Below are 22,044 nucleotides of genomic sequence, written 5' to 3'. Positions count from 1 at the left end.
AAGAGAAGTACCGAGGGTGGTCCCTCCCTGGGGACCAGCTGACCAATCTTTGTTTCTGGGCAGCTAACCTGGTCTGGCCCACATGGGAGACTCTTCTGAGAATCTCTGTTAAGGCCATTTAATCTGAAGCTCGGAGGTGAGACAGGAACTCAGTCACTGGTACAGAGGCTCCCAAGGTGACCTTATAAGGCAGTAAGGCCGATGAGGGTCAGGACTAGGGAGTCCATTGCAGGTGGTGTGTGTCCCATGCTGGCGCAGGGTGTGACAAACCCCTGGGGCTATAGGAAGGGATTGCCCTGGGTTGGTCAGGGTGGTGTGTGTGTGTGTGTGTGTGTGTGTGTGTGTGTGTGTGTGTGAGAGAGAGAGAGAGAGAGAGAGAGAGAGAGAGAGAGAGAGAGAGAGAGAGAGAGCATCCTTCTAGTCCCTGGGGAGGGCTCTGCACCGGAGTCTTGAGCGAACCTCTGTCAGTCTCCCAGTCCCAGAAGGGTTCAGTTCCCAGGATGAAATTCAACTCCCATCTCCATCCTCCCCAACTGTCTGGACCCAACCCCTGTTACCCGAGCCAGCTGGTACCTGTTTGTCTACCCATCAGGGGCTCTAGCCACAACTCCACTGTGTGGCTTCTGGCAAGCTGCTTGTGAAGTCAATTCCCCAACCATCCACTTGCTTTCATTAAAATAAACAAGCTAGTAAAGAAACTGAAGCGAGTCCCACATGGGGCACCTCCAGATGTCACAGTGGCCTGAGACCCGAGCCGATCCTCCGGCCCATGTCCATCCTTTGTCCCTAGCAGACTGTGTCTGCAAAGTGTCCGAGAGGAGCCTGTCCTGGGCTTTTGCTGAGAAAGCCAGGAAACAAGACTCTCTCTGCTGGACAAAGCTTGGGCAGCTTGGGGGAAACTGAGTAAAGCCTGCCAAGGTCCTCTATAGGGGACATGCTGACATGGAAGGATGAGACAGACAGACACAGAGAGGCCACAAAGACCGGCCTGTGAGGGAAGAAAAAAAAAAAAAACAAACACAAGAAACTCAGAGGACGAGCTGGGTATGCAACAGAGGGGTGTGGTGTGGTGTGGTGAGCTTAACAGTGGGCCTGGGGAGTGCCGGCCAGCCTTCCTACCAGCCCCTTCCAGCAGCGCCTGCACCTCTACGCTGATTCAGTAGCCCTCACTCCACCACAGGGCATTCACAGCGACCACAGCAAACAGCAGACTGTTCCACTTCCCTATCTGCCTCTGCTCGTCACACCTCCCCACACCGCGTAGCCACAAGCCTTTGGCACAGCCGGTAACCCCGTCTGACATGGTGAGGTCCTCCAGGAGCCCCGAGAGGCCTCGGGCTTCTTCCCTGCACAGCGATGACACCAGACTCCAGGGACTGTGGTAGGTTGGGCAGGAGAGCCAGGCTTGCCCTGCTCAATGAGGGTAGGAAGAGCCTGCTGGCTAAGTGGAGGCTTGGGAACCTTCTGTGGTTTCCATTTCTTCAGGACCGCTGCCAGGAGGACATGATGGAGTCTCAGTGGCATGCAGAGGGGGAGCAGGCGCGCGCTGGGATGAGCAGAGAGCTGCAGTTCTTTTCTGCATGACCTTGAGCCTCGAGATTCCAACTCTGGACACGAGTTCCAACCCGGAACATCAGCTGTCTGACCTTGCCTGCTAGTTTCTATCACACAGAACGATGCTCTGGCCTTACTCCCTAGGTCCAATTATGGATCTGAGGGTTCCGACCGAGGGTGACAGTGACCTTGAATTTGAATGGTGGTGTCCAACACAGGACACACAGCAGTGAGCCTGGGTGCCTGGATTCCCATTCAGAAAGCCAAACCCCAGACACCCTAATCTCCCAGGAGAATCACTGAACGCCCATGTCCCTCTGCCTGAAACAGAGTTGGTGTTTCCCCCATAAGGATGCAACACTGAATGATTGAAAGCCTCCTTCCAGGGGCTAGGATGTGGATCAGTAGGTCAAATCTTGCCCAGAATACACAAAGCCCAGGGCTCCATCCCCAGCACCTCATCAGGTATGGTGATGCACACCTGTGATCTCAGCATTCGAGAAGTGGAGACCGGGGGATCAGAAGTTCAAGGTCAGCCAGGCTGCAATTGTGCACACCTTTAATGCCAGCACTCTGGAGGCAGAGCCAGGCAGATCTCTGTGAGTTTGAGGCCAACCTGGTCTACAGAGCAAGATCCAGGACAGGCACCAAAACTACACAGAGAAACCCTGTCTCTAAAAAAAAAAAAAAAGAAAGAAAAAAGAAAAAGAAGAAGTTCAAGGTCACCCGCTGCCACAGTTCAAGTGTGTCTGTGGAAACCCACCAAGTGCTCAGATGATGAGGAGGAAGACAGAGGAAGCAATGGCTCACGCTGCGGCATGCCACGCTGCCCTGCGCTTCATCTCCTTCCGGCCTCTTGACAGCCCCGAGGACTCCATCACACCCATGTTACAGATGAAGGGCCTGAGCTTGGATCCAGTTCAGCTGACAGCCTCAACATCCGTGGTTTGCCTGCTTTGGCCTTTGCTGTACCCTCCGCTTTCGGATCTGGTCAGAGGCAGGGTGAAGGTCTCAGAAGTCACTACTTAATGGGCTTAAGATTTACCCATTAATTGCCCTGACTGGTATTGGTGTCTGCCAGGTAGAAGATGACTTGGTCTGGGAAGCCAAGGCCCACCTGAGTGGAAGTCATTCATTTCGTAAATCCTTGCCACCTTGGGCTGTGTTGATGCCAAGAATAAAAAGATGGAGCAGAAGGCTGAGGTTGTGGCTGTGGTTGAAGCTGTGGCTGAGGCTGTGGCTGTGGCTGAGGCTGTGACTGTGGCTGAGGCTGTGGCTGTGGCTGAGGCTGTGGCTGAGGCTGTGGCTGTGGCTGTGGCTGAGGCTGAGGCTGTGGCTGTGGCTGAGGCTGAGGCTGTGGCTGAGGCTGTGGCTGAGGCTGTGGCTGAGGCTGTGGTTGTGGCTGTGGCTGTGGCTGAGGCTGTGGCTGAGGCTGTGGCTGTGGCTGTGGCTGTGGTTGTGGCTGAGGCTGAGGCTGTGGCTGAGGCTGAGGCTGTGGCTGAGGCTGTGGCTGTGGCTGAGGCTGTGACTGTGGCTGAGGCTGTGGCTGTGGCTGAGGCTGTGACTGTGGCTGTGGCTGTGGTTGTGGCTGAGGCTGTGGCTGAGGCTGTGGCTGTGGTTGTGGCTGAGGCTGTGGCTGTGTCTGTGGCTGAGGCTGAGGCTGTGGCTATGGTTGTGGCTGTGGCTGTGACTGACTGTGTCTGTAGCTGAGGCTGTGTCTGTGTCTGTGACTGAGGCTGTGTCTGTGGCTGAGGCTGTGGCTGTGGCTGAGCAGTATAGTGTCTGCCTGGAACACAGCAATAAGGAGCTAGGACCCTGGTTTAACAGTACAGCACTTGCCTAGAAACCCCAGAAAGGCTTGAAGGTGTAGTCAGCAGTAGAGCCCTGACCTAGAATCCACCAATGAGAAGCTACACCATAGCTCAGTGGTAGTGTATAGAATATTCTCCTAGAATCTCCTAGGGAGGGCCTGGGGGCGTGGCTCAGAGGTAGGACACTTGCTTAGCATGTGCAAGGCCCTGGGTTCCATCCTTAGCATCACCGGAAATAAAGGATGGTTAGCTTGGCATATGTCAGGCAGCTGTGCCACGGAGTGGTCAGAGGGAGCGTTCGGGGTGTCTATCAGCCTGTCTCAGGTGAGATGGCAAGGTTGGCATTTGAGTTGGGGACTCCTCAGACCCCTCCCTAACTGCTGAGGGCTTGAGCATGACAAGAGGCCAGGAAGAATCTGGCCCTGCAGCACTGAGGGCGAAGTTCTGTCTAGCACTCATGAGGCCAGACCACATAAACCAGTGCATCGCGGCCCATGCCTGTAATCCCAGCACTTGGGGGTGGGAGTGGGGATAAAGACAGGGGGATGAGGGCTTCAAGGTCATCCTTGGCTACAAAAGAGAGTTGGGGGCTAGCCTGGGCTATATGAGATCCTGTCTCAAAACATCCTCCACCTAAAATTATAAGTTGTAAAGTGCCTGTGGCCCTTGGACAAGTGTGCAATAGGTCCACGGTCTTCTCTATACTTTATAGCTTCTTTTTCATGTTGAAGTTGGGACAGCTCATGTGACATGTCACTTTCTCTGCTGACCAGGGCCCAGCCTATCTCTCAAGAGCAGTAGCCCAACCTCCATAGCTGGTACTCAGGTCTGCTGCAGTCCACACTTGAACCTGCCAGCCACCTCTGGTGAAGGTGGGCTGGCAGGCAGCCATCTGGGACCCGCCCCTGCAGTCCTTCCTTCCAGCTGCTTCCTGTTGGTGCCATCCTCCTGGTAGGCTTCCTATCCCCAGACAAGGAGACTTAGGCCATTCTGCATGGTGGCACCGTTTTGAAGGCACCTGAGGGACGACCCAGTCATTCAGGGCCTGGTGTTTCCAAAGCTCCACTCTAGGACGGGGGAGATGGGTGTTAGTCAAGTGCTTGCTGTTCAAACATGAGTTCTCAAGTTCAATCCCCAGAGGCCACGTAAAAGCCAGGTGTGATGTGAGCCTCTGCATACACCAAGTGTGACCACACCACACCAACACATACAAAATAAAAAGAAACAAACCCCTCATCCTGAAACAAATTCAGGTGCCCAAGGCTCTGCCCTATGTTTAGAGTTCTCTTTCTTTCTTTCTTTCTTTCTTTCTTTCTTTCTTTCTTTCTTTCTTTCTTTATTTATTTATTTATTTATTTATTTATTTATTTATTTTGGTTTTGGTGTTTTGGAGATAGGGTTTCTCTGTGTAACAGCCCTGGCTGTCCTGGAACTCTCTCTGTAGACCAGGCTGGCCTTGAACTCACAGAGACCCACCTGCCTCTGCCTCTGGAGTGCTAGGATTAAAGGCGTGCGCCACTGTCAGGCATGTTTTGAGTTGTTCTTTGTCCCCACCTGACAACATTTTGAAGAAGGATACCCCATTTTTATCTTGGCTGCACCTCATAAATGTGTAGCTGGCCTTACCAATGGGTACCTCAGGATTTAGGGGCTCCCAACCCCCACCTGATATTCCCAGGGCTGTTCACTCATGTGGCTCACCAGAGTGTGACGCGCATTCCCCCGGCCCCAATGCCAACAAGAGCTCAAATGCTTAACACTTCCAGGGGTAGGACCTTCCATGAGACAAGCTTTCAGAGCCTTGTGGAGCTGAGAAGCTACTGTCCCCACTAAGGATGGAGGTGACTGGGGGGCCTCTCCCTCCCACTCTTGCACGGTCACTGTGTGGTGGTAAAGCAGACCACGAGGTCACTGGTGCTGCTAGGCAGGGCTGGGGACACCAGCATTGCTTCTGCACCCTGCTGGGCACAGAGTGGCACTAGGAGTGAGACACTTGACTGCCAACACTGGGGGCCGCCATGCCCATCTCCCAGCTGGGAAAACAGACTGAGAAAGGCAAACGTGAGAAAGGGTCAGATAACGTCACATACTGCACACAGGGACTCAGAACACCCTCCAGCTCCTCCCAGCTTACACGGGTCCTCTTCTCTTGGTCAGAGTGTTTCCAGTTTCCTTTGGGGACACCCTTCTTTCTCATTCTCAGGCCATGTCAGCACCAGCCATTGATGACCCAGACACAGCTGAGTGATTGGCTCAGATATGGGCCAATGAAAATCAGCTCTGGGTTTTTGCTGACATGGTGCACAGGACAGAAGCCTGGCATGCCAAAGGCATGGTGGTGCTTCCCTCTGAGAAGGCTAAGATAAGAACAGAGCCTAGAGATGGAGGAAACCAAGTCCTGAAGGTATCTGTAAGCTCTAGATTCCGACGTACCCGAAGCCTCACCTAATTCAGAAATTTTTATTTTATTTATTTTTTATTTTTATTTATTTATTTATTTATTTTGGGTTTTTCGAGACAGGGTTTCTCTGTGTAGCTTTGCGCCTTTCCTGGGACTCACTTGGTAGCCCAGGCTGGTCTCGAACTCACAGAGATCTGCCTGGCTCTGCCTCCCGAGTGCTGGGATTAAAGGCGTGCGCCGCCGCCGCCGCCGCCGCCGCCGCCGCCGCCGCCGCCGCCACCACCGCCCAGCCAGAAATTTTTAGATACAGTTTTGCTTGCGATACTCTGAGATGCATTTCTATCACCTGTAACCAAAAGGTCCCAACAGTTGCCTCCTCAGCACCCGGCACGATGCCCAGCATATGATAACACACACTAAACGGTTGTTGCACAAATAGGTGGCATCCGGGCACATGCACACCCACTTAACTTGAGGACTGGCAACTCTGGAGCTGAAGAGACTATCCCCTGGCTGGGCGGGGTGGCGGGGGAAACTAAGACAAATTGCCGCCACTACTTTAAAGATCCCCCAAGACGAAGAGGCACATTTACCGTGAGAACAGGTAAGAGATCTCATGCAGATGCAGGGTTTCAGTGTGCCGGTCAGCGGTGGGAGGTCCGCTACACTCCCCACTGCCTTGGACTGTCTTCTTGGGTGGCTGCCAATCAAGCTACCTCTGTGCACATAGGTCTACATAGGATCTGAGGGGCAAGGCCAGCCCGGCCAAGTCAGGGCTGGGTCCTGACGGCTATTGCGAGTATGACTGTCTACTTTTAGAAGCTTTGTGAGTCACTGACACCTTACAGGTGTAAGTGATAGCATGGAGCTGGCAGTCAACTTTGTCATCGCAAAGCCTGCTCCTGCCTGCCAGGCCGCAGGGGCCAGTTATAGTGGAGGCCAATCCCATTGCCAAGTGAAAGTGAAACAGTGGGGATGTAGGACACCTCAAGTGTCCAAAGATGGCCCGTCTGTAAATGAAGGCAAAGGGCCACTTCTCTCTGCCTACCCCACAGCCCTCACTTCACGATATTCTAACAATCAAGACTGATGTGAAAACTAGGCACATTGGAGCAAGCCTGTGGCCACGCCTGTGACCAAGCCTGTGACCAAGCCTGTGACCACGCCTATGATCACGCCTGGCATGTGGCACTCGGGAGCTGGAGACCAGAAGACCAGGAGTTTAAAGTCATCTTCAGCTATATAATGAGTTTTAGGCCAGCCTGGGCTACATGAGACTTTGCCTCCAAAAGCCAGAAAGGGGGCATGTATTCCATCCCGAAATATTTTTATGTGTCCTGAACAGACACAGACGATAACAATGGTCACAATGGCATTGCTCACTGGAGGCGTGGTCGCTCCTCACTGATGTCACCTGTCCAGTGAGCATCTATCTGTTGACTGTCTCCCGATTCCTCTGGGTTGCCATGACTCCATCAGTGTCTGTATTTGTCTCATTCTTCCTCCTTCTAGAAGGCCAGGGCTATGGGGTCAGCCTCTCTGTTTTTCCCTCTGCAGGGGCCCCGACACCCAGCACAGTGCTAGGCACACAGCAGTGGCTCCCTGGAGCTGCCTCACAGCCTCACAGACACTCTGGATCCAGGATCCAGCCACCACTCAGTCAGGGTTTGGCCTCCACCCTCTTACAGCTCACCATCACTTCCTGTGAGCAGGATTTACCTTTGTCTTGATGATGCTCACTCTCCACAGGGCACTCAGAACCCTGCGTGAGATGCACCCTGGGCATGCAGTCAGCTACACACCCCAAGACCGTCCCCAAACAGAAGCAAGGCTGAGGGAGAAGAGCTGGGGTGTGTGGGTGAGGCCGGGGGCGAGGAGCTGGGGTGTGTGAAGCTCCAGACAGGCTCTTCAGTGGAAGGCAGCAGATGTGGCTGATGGTCACACATCTAGCCACGTGTCAGTAATGACAGTGATGGTCCTCCATACATCAACAATTCTCTTTTTTCCAATTAGTAGGAATTCTCAGCCAGCTCTGTGACAGCCCCTTCCTTCCTTCCTTCCTTCCTTCCTTCCTTCCTTCCTTCCTTCCTTCCTTCCTTCCTTCCTTCCTTCCTTCCTTCCTTCACTCATTCATCAAACAGGTCTTGATGTTTTATTCTAACAGCCACTGCTTCAAGCATTGAACAGGCAGCCTTAACCTAACCAGACAAAGTCCTGTCCTTTAAAACCACATCCAAGGGGTGGGATGAAGGAGGAATGCACAGTCAGGGGTGGTGTGTGTGTGTGTGTGTGTGTGTGTGTGTGTGTGTGTGTGTGTGAATGAAGCCAGCAGGAGACAGGCACAGACAGAACTGAGGACAGCCTCTAATGCAGAGTGGCCCCAACCACAGACTGCCCGAACCGCGGGCATCTGAGCAGACATCTGAACACAGTGTGTGTGTGTGTGTGTGTGTGTGTGTGTGTGTGTGTGTGTGTGTGTGTGAATTATGTGGCTGTCTCCAGGAGGACTGTCCCCAGCAAAATCAAAATCAAGAGCTAGTGCAAAGGCCTGGGGTGGGAAAGTGCCTGGTTTGTGTGAAAGAGAGGTATGAGGAGAACTGAGAAGGGGGGGCTGGTAGGGAAGGAGGGTGCAGGGCATAGAGAGGGGAGCGGGGCCCTGTCAGATTTATTGTTGTTTTAAGACAGTCTCATGTAGCCCAGGCTGGCCTTGGACTCACTGAGTAGTGGAGGATGGCCTCAAACGTGTGATCCTTCTGCCCCAGCTCCGGGATGCTGGGTTATCAGCGAGCACCACCAGGCTCAGTGTACGCAGCGCAGCGCGGCTGACAGAACTCAGGGCTTCCTGCATGCTAGGCCAGCTCTCTCCTGACAGCTACAGCCTCACTCTGCATGGGGGATTCTGAGCAAAGGAACCAGCTGGTGGGTGTGGAAGGCAAGGTAAGGTGTGGACTGGGGTGGGGGAAGCAGCAGGTGGGAGGGTCTCCGGGTAAGAGAGGAGGGGGCAGGACCAGCAGTGGGTGGTGAGCAGTGACCACATTCTGGACAAATGTCCATGTCTTCCCCATCATCATGGCCACATCCCCTTCAACTGCCAACAAAATAAACCCCTCTTCCAGCAAGCTTCCATGGGTGTAAGAGGGAGATGCGCCTGAAAATGTCCATTACCCCACAGCAATGACCGGCTGCCCCGACCCAGACGGCCACTAGACACTTCTAGAGCTTCTAGAATGTGGGGCCCCATGAGCATCAACACTCTCCTTCCCAAGCCACCCGCTGCACCTGCATGGCACTTCCTGCCACTCAGAGTCACCCAGGGAAACAGACGGGGTGGGAAACAGCGTACCCACAGGAAAGAATGCCACTCACTGCTCCACCTACACCACAGCAAAGGGCCACACGTGAGACCAGAGCCACAAGACTGAGAAGAGAGCCTGGGGCCAGACCACACCCAAGCACAGGGAACAGAAGCAAATATAAGGGTGGGCTGAGGAGGTGGCTCAGGTGGCAGAATGCTTGCCTAGCATGCTCCAAGTCCCGGGTTTGATCCCAAGCCCAGCATTTGGAGCTGGAGGCAGGAGGATCAGAAGTTCAGGGTCATCCTGAGCTGCATGGAGAGGTCAGGGTCAACCTGGGATACAGAAGACCTTGCCCGAAAAGGAGACAAACTGGACCTCATCGAAGTTAAAAGGAGCTAGGCTGCAAACGTCAGCATCAGCCGAGAGAACACACCCACGGGACGGGGGAAGGCAGCTGCAAACGACACAGCTGATAAAAAATGGATGTCCTGAATATATAAAGGGCTTTAAAGGCTGGGAGATGGCTCGCTCCCTGGGTCCAGTGCTCCCTGTGCAAGCATTAGGACCCGAGTCCAATCACCAGAACTCACAGGACAAAGCAGGTGTGCTGGTGCTGGGGCGGCACTAGGAGTCGGAGAATCCCCCTGGATTCTTCCGGCTCTCTGGCTGGCCAGCCTAGCCTAAAAAGATAGGCGAAGTTCCTAGTGAGAGAGCCTGCCTCACAAAACAAGGCCGATGACTCCTGAGGAGCAACACTCAAGGCCGACCTCTGACCTCCAGACACACAGGTGCACCACCCCACCCCCCACACCAAAGGACTTTTACAGTCCAGCCATGAGACGTTAAAATTGAACAAAGGGTGCTGGTGAGTCGGCTTAGAGGGTAGAGGCACACGCTGCCAATCCTGACGACCTGAGTCAGATCCCTGGAACCTACCTGGTGGAAGAGGAGCTCCTACTCAGGAAAGTTGTCCTCTGTCACCACATGAGGGCCATCACACACACACACACACACACACACACACACACACACACACACACACACACACACCACATACACACATAAACAAAGCTTGTTAGATAAATAATAAAATAATTTTATCTGAGCAAGGTGTCTCTCCAATGTTAGGGAGGTAGGTACAAGGCCACAGGGGAGGTGGGCTCATCTGGACGGCTACTGCACACAAACAAAGAGAGCTGGTGCAGTGGTGCACACCTGGAATCCCAGCACTGGGGAGGCTGAGGCAGGAGGATGTCTAGTTTGAGACTAGTTTTTGTTGTTGTTTTGTTTTTTTTTTAAGTGGGATCGTCATGGTGGAACACGTCTTTAATCCCAGCACTCAGGAGGCAGGGGCAGGCAGATCTCTGAGTTTGAGGCCAGCCTGGGCTACAGAATGAGTTCTAGTTCCAGGACAGCCAGGGAAATACAGAGATACCCTGTCTCGGGGAAAAAAAAGTGGGACGCTGGCACGGGTGTAAGGAAGTTAGAACCCTTTTGCTTTGTTGGTGGGAATGTCGAGGGAATGGCACAGCTGGTGCAGAAACAGCCTCTTAAAAACTTCACCATGAAGCTAGGGAGATGATGCCATGGAGAAAACGACACAGCAATGGCTGGAACCCACGTGATGCCAGTGATTGGGAAGCAGAGATGGGAGGCTCCTCGAAGCTCCCAGGCTGGCTAGCCTGGGACAGAGAATAAGAGGACCATCACATGTGTGCTGTCACATGTACACACCCAGACTCACATACACAAGTATGTTTGCACACACACACACACACACACACACACACACACACACACACACACACACACACACGAGAAGGGAGAGCAGAGATGAACAATAATAGATTCACTTCTGGGTACAGATTGGAAAGAACTGGAAGTCAGATTCACAGCTGTTTGTACCCCACATTCCAAGCAGCCACGGGTTGAGGCACCCAAGTGTCCCTCAACAGATAGGGCCAGAAATGGAACATAGGATGTCCACATGAAGGAGCAGCATTCAGTCTTAAAATGGAAGACATTATGACATGCCACAGTGCAAACAAACCCTGAGGACATTATGCCACATAAAAGAATCCAGGCACCAGGGACAAGCGATGTGTGATTCCTCTATGGAGCTTCCTGTAAGACTCAAATTCAGAGACAGGAAGTCCAAGTGTTGTTGCCAGGGGTGGGGGTGGGAGCTGTCTGGTGGTGACAGTGCCTCGGTTTCGGTGATGGAGCGACCAGGGGTGGGGGTGGGAGCTGTCTGGTGGGAACGGTGGCTCCATGCAGCGACCCTTCCTGAGGCTGACTGTATAACAACTAGAGTGCACTAAGCTGCAGGCTTAAAGATGGAGAAGATGGAAAATCTTACATTATGTGGATTTTACAAAATTTCATTTTTAAAAATAAAATTTCAGCAAATTTTAAAAATCACCCGGGCATGTTCCCATCAAGGGCCCTGGTCACCAGAGCTCCAGTGACCCCAGGATGCAGTCACTTCCCAATCCCAGTAAGGTGAGGTGCTTCTGGGGCACACACAGCCTGGGAGTCCAGAGGGTAGGATTGAACCCAGGACACACCCTAGTCTGTAGGAGAGTCTCATATGACAACATTACATCTCATTCATGTCACCAATGGAAAAACATGAGAATTGGCATACCTTGGACATTCATCTGTGGATTCTGGCTCCTGCCCTTCTCCCAACTTGGAACTGGGGTGGCCTTCCTGTCACAAGCCCTACCTCACACAAAGCAAGAACACTCACCTAGGGAGCAGACAGGGACACCTCTGTGTAGATCATCTTACAGATAACAGTAAATGTCACTCTTGTGTCTCCAGGACCATCTGGTGCATCAAGCGCCCTTTGAGGACAGAGCCAGGACCACTCCCAAGCCAGGCAGGAGACACTGGGCACGTCTCTTATCTCCTAGCACTTCCCAGTAAGAAAAGTGGCTTCTGGGGGGCGGGGCACCCTGGGACTCGTCGGCACTTCTGAAGGTTATTCCCACTGCCCAAGACAGACTCATCAGTCAGAGTCCTGGGTGGACTCTGCCCAGCCTCCCATTCCTTGTGTGGCCCTGGGCCAGCCACTCCCCTCCCTGGACCTCAGTCTCCACAACTCTAAGAGGAGAACAGATCAGCGAGGCTGTTGGGGTCCTCTTGGTGTGTGTTTGTGCGGGGCACATGTGTGCCGCAGTGTGTGGGCAGGTTCAGGGTGACCTCGGGTGTCCTTCCACCTTGTCTAACATCAGATCTCTGTTATTTACCACTACATACGCCAGGCTGGCTGCCCACCAGCCTCTTGTCCCCGCACCCCATCTTGCCTTTGAAACAGTGGGGTTACATTGGGCGGTCTGGGCCTGGCTTCACGTGGGTTCTAGTGATTTGAACTTGGGTCTTTATGCACCTCACCCGCCGAGACATCTCCCCAGCCCCATTTAATGCCCTTTGCACTGGGTCGGCATTGACGGTGACTGTCACCATTGCTGCTCTTGTTTCTATTTTAATCCAAGAAACAACCGCAAAACTGAGGGGCACAGCCAGCCTGGGGTCCGTGCTATTGAGACCACCCCAGCTAGGGGGTTTGTTGTAAGATGCCCTTCTAGCCCATAGGACACCCCAAGTGAGACTTCTATGGACCAATCTTTGGTTAGTTCTTCTAGAACTGAATCTTAAGTACATGTGGTGAGAGATGGGAAGTGACCTCCCGAAAAGTGGTTAGCAAGCAAACTCAGGCCTTGGCTCCATCCTGAAGAGGAGCTGAGAGCCAGCCTGGAACAAGGCGGCTGCAATACCCATCATTCTGCTCCTCCCACAGTCAATGGTCGGGGACAGCTATTGCTGGGGTGCTGGGTCCCCAACTTTCCTGGGCTCCAGTGGCCAGAGAAAAAGCTTGCAGACTTGCAGCAAGCATGTGGTATTTGCTCAGAAATACGTTTTGAAAGGGGTTTATTTACTCCACAGATGGATCAAGAGAGACATTAAGACCCTAAACCCTCCAGTCACTGTGTGCTCCTTATGTGGGTGACCACTGACTTCTGGGGGCAATTCAATGAGGAAGCCAAAGCTGTGGCTGTCACCTGAAGGAACCTAGCCCCAAATCACATAGTTAAGAGGGTGAGGAACAAGGCTGCCCAGCTGTGCAAAGAGGTTGCCATCCAGGCCACAGTGCTACTGAGTATGGTGTCAGGGTGTCACTGAGCTGGGTTTGGACCAAGTGCCCAAGCATGAGAATTCTCCCCGACTCCCATGCTCCTTTGGACAGCACTCTGCCTTCCTAAGGGCCCTTCTGCCAATTTCCAGCTCTGCCACCCCTCCCCTGGGGTGGGGACCAGAGGTCCTGGATCACAGATGAGACAGCAAAGACCTGGGAATGGCCCCAATCTTGGTGTAACTAGGTTAGCCAAAGGAGCATTCCAGCCCCTGGGTTCCCCTTTCCCCGGCGAGGAGCCTGGATTCATCAAGTATGACTTCAGTGCTTTTCATACACGATCATATTTCACCCTCACACAGCCCCAAGGGCGGGTTTATAGCACTCTCATTTACAGAGTGGAACACAAGGCTAGGAAGGGTCCAGAGGCCACAGCCAGGAGAAGACAGGAATCACAATCAGTTCTGGAACAGAACCTCCAGCTGGGATTCTGGGTCTTGACGGGCAAGCGATCCCTGTAAGTCAAACAGGCCTCTGAGATGCCTGCCTGGCTCAGCTAGGCAGCACAGAGCACAGGGGACCCTGAACGCCTAGTGGCTCCTCACACAAATCCCCCTAGTCAGGTGGGGAAAGCCATGACCTCATCAAGCTACATCCAGCACCACAACAGAACATGTGTCTAGAAAGGGGGACTCTGTGGGAATGCCAGGAACGGGTGTGGGCCACTCGCTAAGTGCCGCCTCACGCCAGGAACTGGCTAGACTCTTTACTTGATCATGTCCTGGGCCTGCATGGTGGCCTCCTCCTAATTCCCGTTTCCTATGCAGGACTTGCAGGAGCAAAGGGATTCACCCATATGCTTAGTCCTCAGAAACGATGAGAAAGAAACCCACATGCACCGCACCCCACAGTCAGTGGGGGCAAAAGTCTAGCCTCTGTCCCAGCTAATGGCCACTCCCCCTTTTGATATAATATAATAATAAAGCTTACCCTTCTGATGTTAGGTGTGTCTAGATGTGTAGGTGAATGTGGGGGGCATGGAGAGGACAGAAGACAGAGTGTCATTCCTCCGTCGCTCACCACTCTGTTTTTGAAAAGGGGTCTCTCACCAGGACCTGCGGCTGGCCAGTTAGGAGGGATCCTCCTGTCTCCATTTCTCTGGCACAGGAGCTACAATCACACGCCGCCATACCTGGCTTTTCTACACTGGTGCTGGGATTGAACTCCGGGCCTCATGCTGGCAAGACAAGCATTTCACTGATTAATCCTGGCCTCCAAATTTTACCCTTATAATGTCATCTCCTTCTCCTCCTCCTCCTTCTCCTCCTTCTTCTTCTTTTGTTTTGTTTTTCATGACAGAGTTTCTTTGTATAGCCCTGGCTGTCCTGGATCTCGCTCTGTAGACCAGGCTGGCCTCAAACTCACAGAGATCTGTTTGGCTCTGCCTCCCAAGTACTGGGATTAATGCATGTGCCATCCATCGCTCCCAGCTTTACCCTTATAATTTCTAACCTCAAGCTTCATTCTCCCATCTGAAATCCCCCTAACTCATTAGAATATCCCTGAGGGTGAATGTGGCCACTGTGCCCACTGGGAGGACAAACCGACTCAGATGGTGTAACTGGTCCACCCAAGCTTGAGAAGAATCAGGTCGAAACCTTGATGTGGTTTGAATGAGAGTGGTCCCGATAGGCTCAAACTTGGTCCCCAGTTGGAGGAAATGTTTGGGAAGGATTAGGAGGTGTGGCCTTCTTGGAGGAGGTGTGTCATTGGGGGAGGGCTCAGAGGTTTCAAAAGCCCATGCCAAGCCCAGTCTGCCCTGTAGATCCCAGCTATTGCTCCAGGGCCGTGTCTGCCTGCTGCCACGCTCCCTGACATGATGGTCACGGACTAACCCTCTGAAACTGTAAGCAAGCCCCAAATTAAATGCTTTTTTTTTTTAATTAGCCTTGGTCATGGTGTTTTGTCACAGCAATGGAACAGTAATTAAGACACTTGACGCCACCATTCCCACTCCTTAACACATGGTCCTTTTAGCCGAGGCTCGGGTGAAGGCACCTCACTCCATGGAGCCTGTTTCCTCCACTGATAGGGTCTTGTTTTCACTTACCAAACACGTGCCCTTGACCACCTGAAAACACCAGCCACTTGCTTTCCCAGATTCCCTCACTGCTGAAGCATGAGTCTGTGATCGATGGCCAACACCATCAAAAACTTCTGCTAGGGCACTCCTGGAAGAGGTTGTCCTTACAGGAAAACAAAATGGAGCACATTTTGGAGCACAGGAGGAACAACCTCTCTTGGGTGGAGGGGTGGACATCATTATGTCTACATTTGAGGGCTGGAACCCGAAGTCACCTGCTGTCACGAGGCGTCAAGCTTAAGTACCCCGTCATTTTCAGGGTCTAGAGAAGCAGAGAGATGGGGAGAATCTTGAATCCTGGGCTAGCGAGATGGCACAGTGGAGGACGGCATGCCGCCAAGCCTGATGACCTGAGTTCAATTCCCAGGACCCACATGGAAGGAGGGAACCAACTCTCCCAGGTGGTCCTCTGACCTCCACAACAGTGCTACTGCATTCACACACAGACACTCATGAGATAAATAAATAATAAATAAATGCAACAAAATACATACAGCTCAGAACAGCACCACTTAGGGCCAGCAACATGGCTCAGCAGGCAAGGACCCTTCTCACCAAGCCTAATTCACATGATGGAAGGAAAGATCTGACTCCCCCAAGCTGACCTCCATACAGGCTCTCACACACATACAAAGCAACAAATGAATGTAATTACACACACACACACACACACACACACACACACACACACACACACACACACCTAGAATCCTGGCCAACCCAAACCTCTGCTGTCCTGGAATGTGAGGAGACGAGCCGTGACACATCTTCCTCCTTGTTGAAGCTGCTCTGAGTTTCCTGCTTTATCACTTCACAACCCAAAGAAGCCCTAATGGGCTCCCCACTGCCCAGGAAGGCTGCGGAAGGAATTTCTGGATCACACCAGCTCCAGAGACCACTGATCTGTGCCCAGCGCAATAAACACTCTGGCAATTTGGAAGCTGTCTTGGAGCTTTAATCTAGCCTCACATATTAGCTCTCCTCACACCCCACTGAGAGAAGCCTGAGAGTGTTCCCAGAGAGCAGAGCCTGGGAGAAGGCCATGCCAGCGCCGCCCGCCTGACAGGGCTGACCCTACCTCCCAAGAGCCTAATGGGTTTTGCTCTTCTCTCCCCGATGGAGTGAGTATCCAGGGCCCCAGTGCGCTGGTTTGTCCCTCACTCGGCAGAACAGCCCATCAATTATTCACCACATCAGCTCAGGCTCCCCAGGATGCGATCGGAAGGAAAGTGATTGCTACCCACCCTGCCCAGAGGAAGGACACAGCAACTAAGTACTGATAAGAACAGCACCCTCCCTGAAGGTGAGCACCTTAGCTGAGCACTAAGCTAAGCTGCCACAAACACAATGTCACTGCAAAGGAGCCTTCAATCTTCATTTTACAGATGGGAGGCAGGGAAGAGAGAGGTGGAAAAAACAAACGGCTTCAGGCCAGAGAGCAGAGAGGGTCGGCTGATCCTGCAACCCTGGCCAGTCCTTTCTCCAGAATATGTGAGAGGTGGTCATTTCCGTACCTCACAAGCACCTTGAAATGATTCCACATTTGGCCCTCAGCCTGTGTGTTCTCTGAGAACCCTTCCCCCAAGCCTCATCATGCTGACAGGCTTGGCTTTAGAGCTTGTCAGATGGGGGGGGGGCAGGTGTGGATGATAGAGAGAGCAAAGATGCAGGAGCCACAGGAGGGCTGTGAGAAAGGAGTGACTGACAGGACACAGGACCCTGAGATAGTCAGTGCCTGATTGCTTGCTTGATATATCCATCCACCCATCCATCTACCCACCTATCCATTCACCAATCTATTCATCCACCAATCCATAAATCCATCCACCCATCCATCATTTACCCACTCACCCACCCATCCATCCACCATCTACTCATCTACCAATCCATTCATCCATCCATCTATCATCTACTCACCCACCCACCCACCCATCCATCCACCATCTACCCATCTACCAATCCATCCATCCATCTACCTGTCCATCCATTATCCACTCATCTACCCATCCATCTGTCCACCAATCCACCCATCCATCACCCACCAATCTACCAATCTATCTACCTACCTATCCATTCATCCATCCATCCATTCACCCAAACATCCATCTACACCCTCCCCTACCCCTCCATCCTACATATAGTTATTTGGAGCCCTCTAAACCAGGCACCATGATGTATGCTGGGAACACAGCAGTGTGTATGATACATCCTTGTGGGTGTAGAACAGAAGCATGTGGACCAAATATGATTTCAAGCAGTTTAAAGCTCATGCAGGAAAGATACTGCATGAGGTAACAGGGTACCGGGAGGTGACAGGCGTCAAGGGGGTCTCCAGGGGAAACAGTAGAGCAGGGACTGTAGCTAATGGGGACAAGGAGAGAAGGAGCCCAGGGAACGATCTGGGGAAGGCAATTGTCAGCAGCCAGAAAAGTATAAGTGAACAGGTTCTGGGGTAGGACAGATCACTGCTTGGGAACAGTAAGGAAGCTGGTGGAACTGGGACCACACGAGCCAGAAGAGAGCAGAAAAGATGAGGCCCAAGAGCCCCGAGGCCAGAGTTGAGACCTCAGATGCACGGTGGCATGTGGAGTTCATGCTGAATGTGATAGAAACCTCCGTGGGTTTCAAACATGAATAATGCAATCTGACTTGCACCTTGGGCTGCTGGGGAAGGGACTGTGGGAAGCAAAGTGAGAGAAGGCGCTTGGGAGGCATCTGTGGCCCCCAGTCACCACAGAAAGAACAGGGTGTTCCAAACTTCACTGAGGGGTACCTTTCTGGCTACTTCTAGATGTGGGGCTTTGTGACCTTAGGCAAATTGCTCCACTTCTCTGAGCCCTGCCTTTGTATTTGTCAGTGGCTGTCAGCATTTCTATACTGACAGTCAGTGAGTATTCCCATTTCAGCTCTGGCTGCAGAAACTGCCAGAATGTGAGCTGACAGCCCAGCCCGGGATCACAGTGAGGTCAAGATGCTGTCCGGGTGAGCCGATTAAGTGGAGAAAGACGAGAGACTGCTCATTCCCACACGCTGCCTCCTGCAAGACGTCCGCCTATGCCCTGCAGCCAGATGCCAACCCAAACACGGTCCTTTGGCTGTTTCTTCTTGGGGAGGGCAAATCCCCACTTCCTGTCCCTGGATCTATCGTCTTAAGGACGGGGCAGGTGAGGAAGGAGGGGCCTGCCTGGGTCTCAATGGGCTCAACAGTGGGGGAACTTGTGTCAGGCCTAGAAATAGCAAAATAAGTCTGTTGATCCTAAGCCGGCTAAGGGTGAGTACCTTCCATCTTAGAGGGAGGCTTTCTGGACACGGAAACAGGGAAAGGATTACGGTCAGAGTCTTCCAGGAGGAGGAGGACCAGGCCCAGGGCCCTCTACGTCCTCAGAGCCCAGAGGCGACAGAAAATGGTTATAGGCTCTTCCTATTGCCCCACTAGACACCCTTTGCCATGTCTACTGCCGTCTCTGGAGATGACCCCAGAGTCCATTCAGAGAAGGGACCAGTGAGGGACCAGCTAAGCCACCAAGACTCCACACTGAGAGGTCAGGCTGGCCAAGAGCCAGTACTGCTACTCAACTATGTCGGGCTGAACAGGCTATCCGGTCCTTCGCCTCTGCTCCTGCTTCCTGGGCTCCACTCTTAGAGACGTTCTTGTCTCTTTCTGAACTTGATCTCTCTGGATTCCCACACATCTCTTTTCTGGGCCCCTGCCCAACCTCCCATGCAGCCCTGAACACACTGCGATGTCCTTTACTCCTGGTACCCAACACGCAGGCCATGTGAGACAGCCTTCACTCTCCAGACACTCCCCGGTGCCAGCCTGACTCGGAGGAATTGCACCTGCCCAGGCCCTTACCCCGAGCCCCTCCCGGGCCCCGAGGCTTCCACCTTTGCCCAGCAGCCCACCCTGTGTGGTCTCCAGCAGCCCACCCTGGGTGGTCGCACTCACTCCTGCCCCTTTCTCTAGGCTTATCTTCTGCTTTGATTTGGAAATCCACATCCTCCTCCAATAGCCGACTGAAACTGCACCACACTGCAAGTACATAAACAAGGAGCCTACCAGCCCCTCACCCACAGTCCCTGAGCCTTTGGGCAGGCTGTCCTTGCCACTAGACTTCCCTATCTTTTGTCATCTCTTAAAATACCCGTGTGTGCCTCAGCCTTCACCACGCGTGCCTGTAGGCTGCGTTTATACCCTTCTTTAGTGGCCGAGTGGGGCTATAATACGGGGCTAGATACTCCAAATGCAGGGCTACCTACCCCGGCCTGGCCTCGGGGCCCGAAGGGCAAGATACTAGACTCTACCCAGCAAAACGCGCCTCTGCTCTCATGGCGGCTGTAGCATTTTAGAGTCTTATAAACCATTTCCCCCCAACCAAGTGGGGGTACACAGCACTGAATCATTGCGGGGGAGTATCTCGTGACACATGGGAAGGGTACAAGAGTGGTGGTCCTTGGAGAACTCACTCGGAGTCCCTGTCTTTCACTAGTACTCATCGTGAGGAGTCGGGAGCCGCCGCGTAGGCCTCCGAGAGGCCGCGTAGGCCTCCGTGAGGGGAGCAGACCCCAGACTCACCTTGGCGGCCACCGACGAGTTGGGCTTCTCCAGCAGGTCCCAGAGTTTCTTCCTCTTCTCGGCGCAGCACGTGTTGTCGAACTCCTCGCCCTCCCGCTCCCGCAGAGTCTCGGCCTCGCGCTTCAGCTCCTCGTTCATCTGCTCCTTCTTCTGGTGGTAGCGGGCCTGACAGCAGGACTCCAGGTAGATCTCATCGATGCCCCAGTAGTCCAGCTCCTGGCTGAAGCTCAGCGCGCACATCTCCTCCATCATGTGCAGCCGGCCCGTGCGGTAGAAATTGAGAATGGAGGTAAAGGCGCCCGGGTGGCGGTCGAAGAAGTACTCGTTGTCCTCGAGGCTGTAGTCGTCGCACACCTGGAGCAGAGAGTCGTGCGTGTTGCAGTCCCGGAGCTTGCCCAGGCGCGTGCGGGGCAGGCGGTCCAGAGTGCGCCACAGCACCTCGTGCGCCAGGCCCCCGACGTTGAGGCGCACCCGGCGTGAGCACGCCTTGCTGCGCACGATCTCCATGGGCTCGGGCGGCAGCGAGCTGGTGGAGCGCGAGCCATGCTTCGTCATGCCCGCCGGCATCGCTGGTCCGGCCGCCCCCGCCCCCCCTGCCCCCCCAGGCCGCTGTCACTCGACGGCAAGGCCCGCTGCTGCGGGGGCGGGGGGCGGGGAGCGCTGCGGGCCGCTGCGGTGCAGGGGTGCTCGAGGGCGGGCGTCACGGCTGCCGTCTCACCTCCATCCCGACGGCTGCGAGGCAGAAAGCGAAAGCGGACGCGGGTCAGCGAACCGCGCTGCGAGGTTCCTCCCCCAGGGTCCCCACCGGCCTTGACCTTCCCGAGGCTTAAGCGGCTCAAGGGGGGGAGTGGCAGGGGGGAGCGGGGGGGGGGGGGAGGACTGATGGCCGCTGTCCCTCCCGCCGGTGCTGAAGTCAGCCCCACCCCAGGACGGAGGGAGGGGTGGCCCTCCCGGCAGGAGAGGCCCCCAAGAGGCTCCCGGGAAGCCCCACCCCCGCCCTGGCGCAATCCGGCCGCCCGGGGCGCTGTCCGCCCCGTCGAGTGCTGAAACTCCCCGCTCTGCGGGTCTCGGGATGGAATGCCCAGCCTGGCCCCGCAATGGGGAGACCGACAGAGGCAGGGAGAACTTTCTTTTTTTCTCTTTTTAGTGAGTTCTCATCTCCTCCCACCCCAAGATGCTCAGGATTTGGGGTGGGAGCATAGCGATGGCATTGGGCTTGCTTTTTCTAAATCTTAAAAGATTTTGGATCGAGTGGGGATTGTGGAGGCTACCAGATGCCCACCTGTCGGAGGTCACCAGGCAACCCTGTCCTGGGACGACCCCACTCCTCACAACATCAGGACCTGAGGTCGCTCCCGAGACCAGGTGAGGGTCGAAGGAACCAAGCCAGCGGGGTCTGCACCTCCCTGTACGCCCCCCCCCCGACCCTAGCGCAGGAGGGGCGCGGAGTCCTCCGGATCAGCCTGCTCAATGCTCCCCTCCCGCCCCCTCCCCCCTCCTTTCTCCTCCTCCCCCTCCTCCCGCTCCTCCTCCTCCTCCTCCTCCTCGCTCCTCCCGGCGATGGCTTTTTATAACTCCGGGTTCTGCGCCTTTGCCCGGGCTCGGGAGGGAAGGGGTGGGGGAGGTGGGAGGCGGGGAAACCAGCGGAATCTTCTGGCCTTTCGGAGCGTGCCCTCCTCCCGCCACGCACCGGTGATTTCGGGGGGTTCCCGGGGCCCACAGCACGCCGGGCGCACGCCCCGCCCCCCCCCGCCCCGGGGTGGACCCTCGCCGCCCCCACCACACTCACCCCCAGGGCGGCCGCCTCCCGGGGCCGCGCCGCGCGCATCTCGCCGGCCGCCCGCGCCCCCGCCCGCGGCAGCGGCGGTCCCGGGGCCGGGCTGGGCCTACCCCGGCCGGCCGGGCGGGCGGGCGGCACCGGGGCTGCGGGGCGCGGGCGGGGCGCTCTGCGGGGCGCGGAGACTGCGCGGCCCGGGCGATCGGCGGCGCCTCCGCCTCCACCTCGGGCTCCGGCTCGGCTCGGCGGCGGCCGCGGCTGCCTGCGCGAGATCAACAAGTCGGGCTGAGCTTCGGCTCCGCGCTCGCTGCGATTCTGTCCCGCACTTCGGAGCGCGGCGAGTGGCAC

General features: G+C 54.7%; 1 protein-coding gene and 1 long non-coding RNA gene across 2 annotated transcripts in view; one reads left to right on the top strand and one right to left on the bottom strand.

The window, feature by feature from the left end:
• The window catches only part of Kcnb1 (potassium voltage-gated channel subfamily B member 1), a 93,400-nt gene extending 71,568 nt beyond the window's left edge, over window positions 1-21,832 (bottom strand). Inside the window, exons 1-2 of the mRNA XM_076571132.1 lie at window positions 21,709-21,832; window positions 19,920-20,651 (exon numbers count right to left, since the gene is read on the bottom strand). Coding sequence (XP_076427247.1) covers window positions 19,920-20,486 — 567 coding nt within the window. The 5' untranslated portion in view covers window positions 20,487-20,651; window positions 21,709-21,832. The remainder of the gene's footprint in view (window positions 1-19,919; window positions 20,652-21,708) is intronic.
• LOC121828946 (uncharacterized) overlaps window positions 20,941-22,044 on the top strand; it is an 8,428-nt gene continuing 7,324 nt past the window's right edge. Inside the window, exon 1 of the long non-coding RNA XR_013050934.1 lies at window positions 20,941-21,284. This is a non-coding gene — a long non-coding RNA (uncharacterized LOC121828946). The remainder of the gene's footprint in view (window positions 21,285-22,044) is intronic.

Source organism: Peromyscus maniculatus, chromosome 4 (assembly GCF_049852395.1).
Source record: "Peromyscus maniculatus bairdii isolate BWxNUB_F1_BW_parent chromosome 4, HU_Pman_BW_mat_3.1, whole genome shotgun sequence".
NCBI lineage: Eukaryota > Metazoa > Chordata > Mammalia > Rodentia > Cricetidae > Peromyscus > Peromyscus maniculatus.
This window is presented reverse-complemented; position numbering and strand designations above follow the sequence as displayed.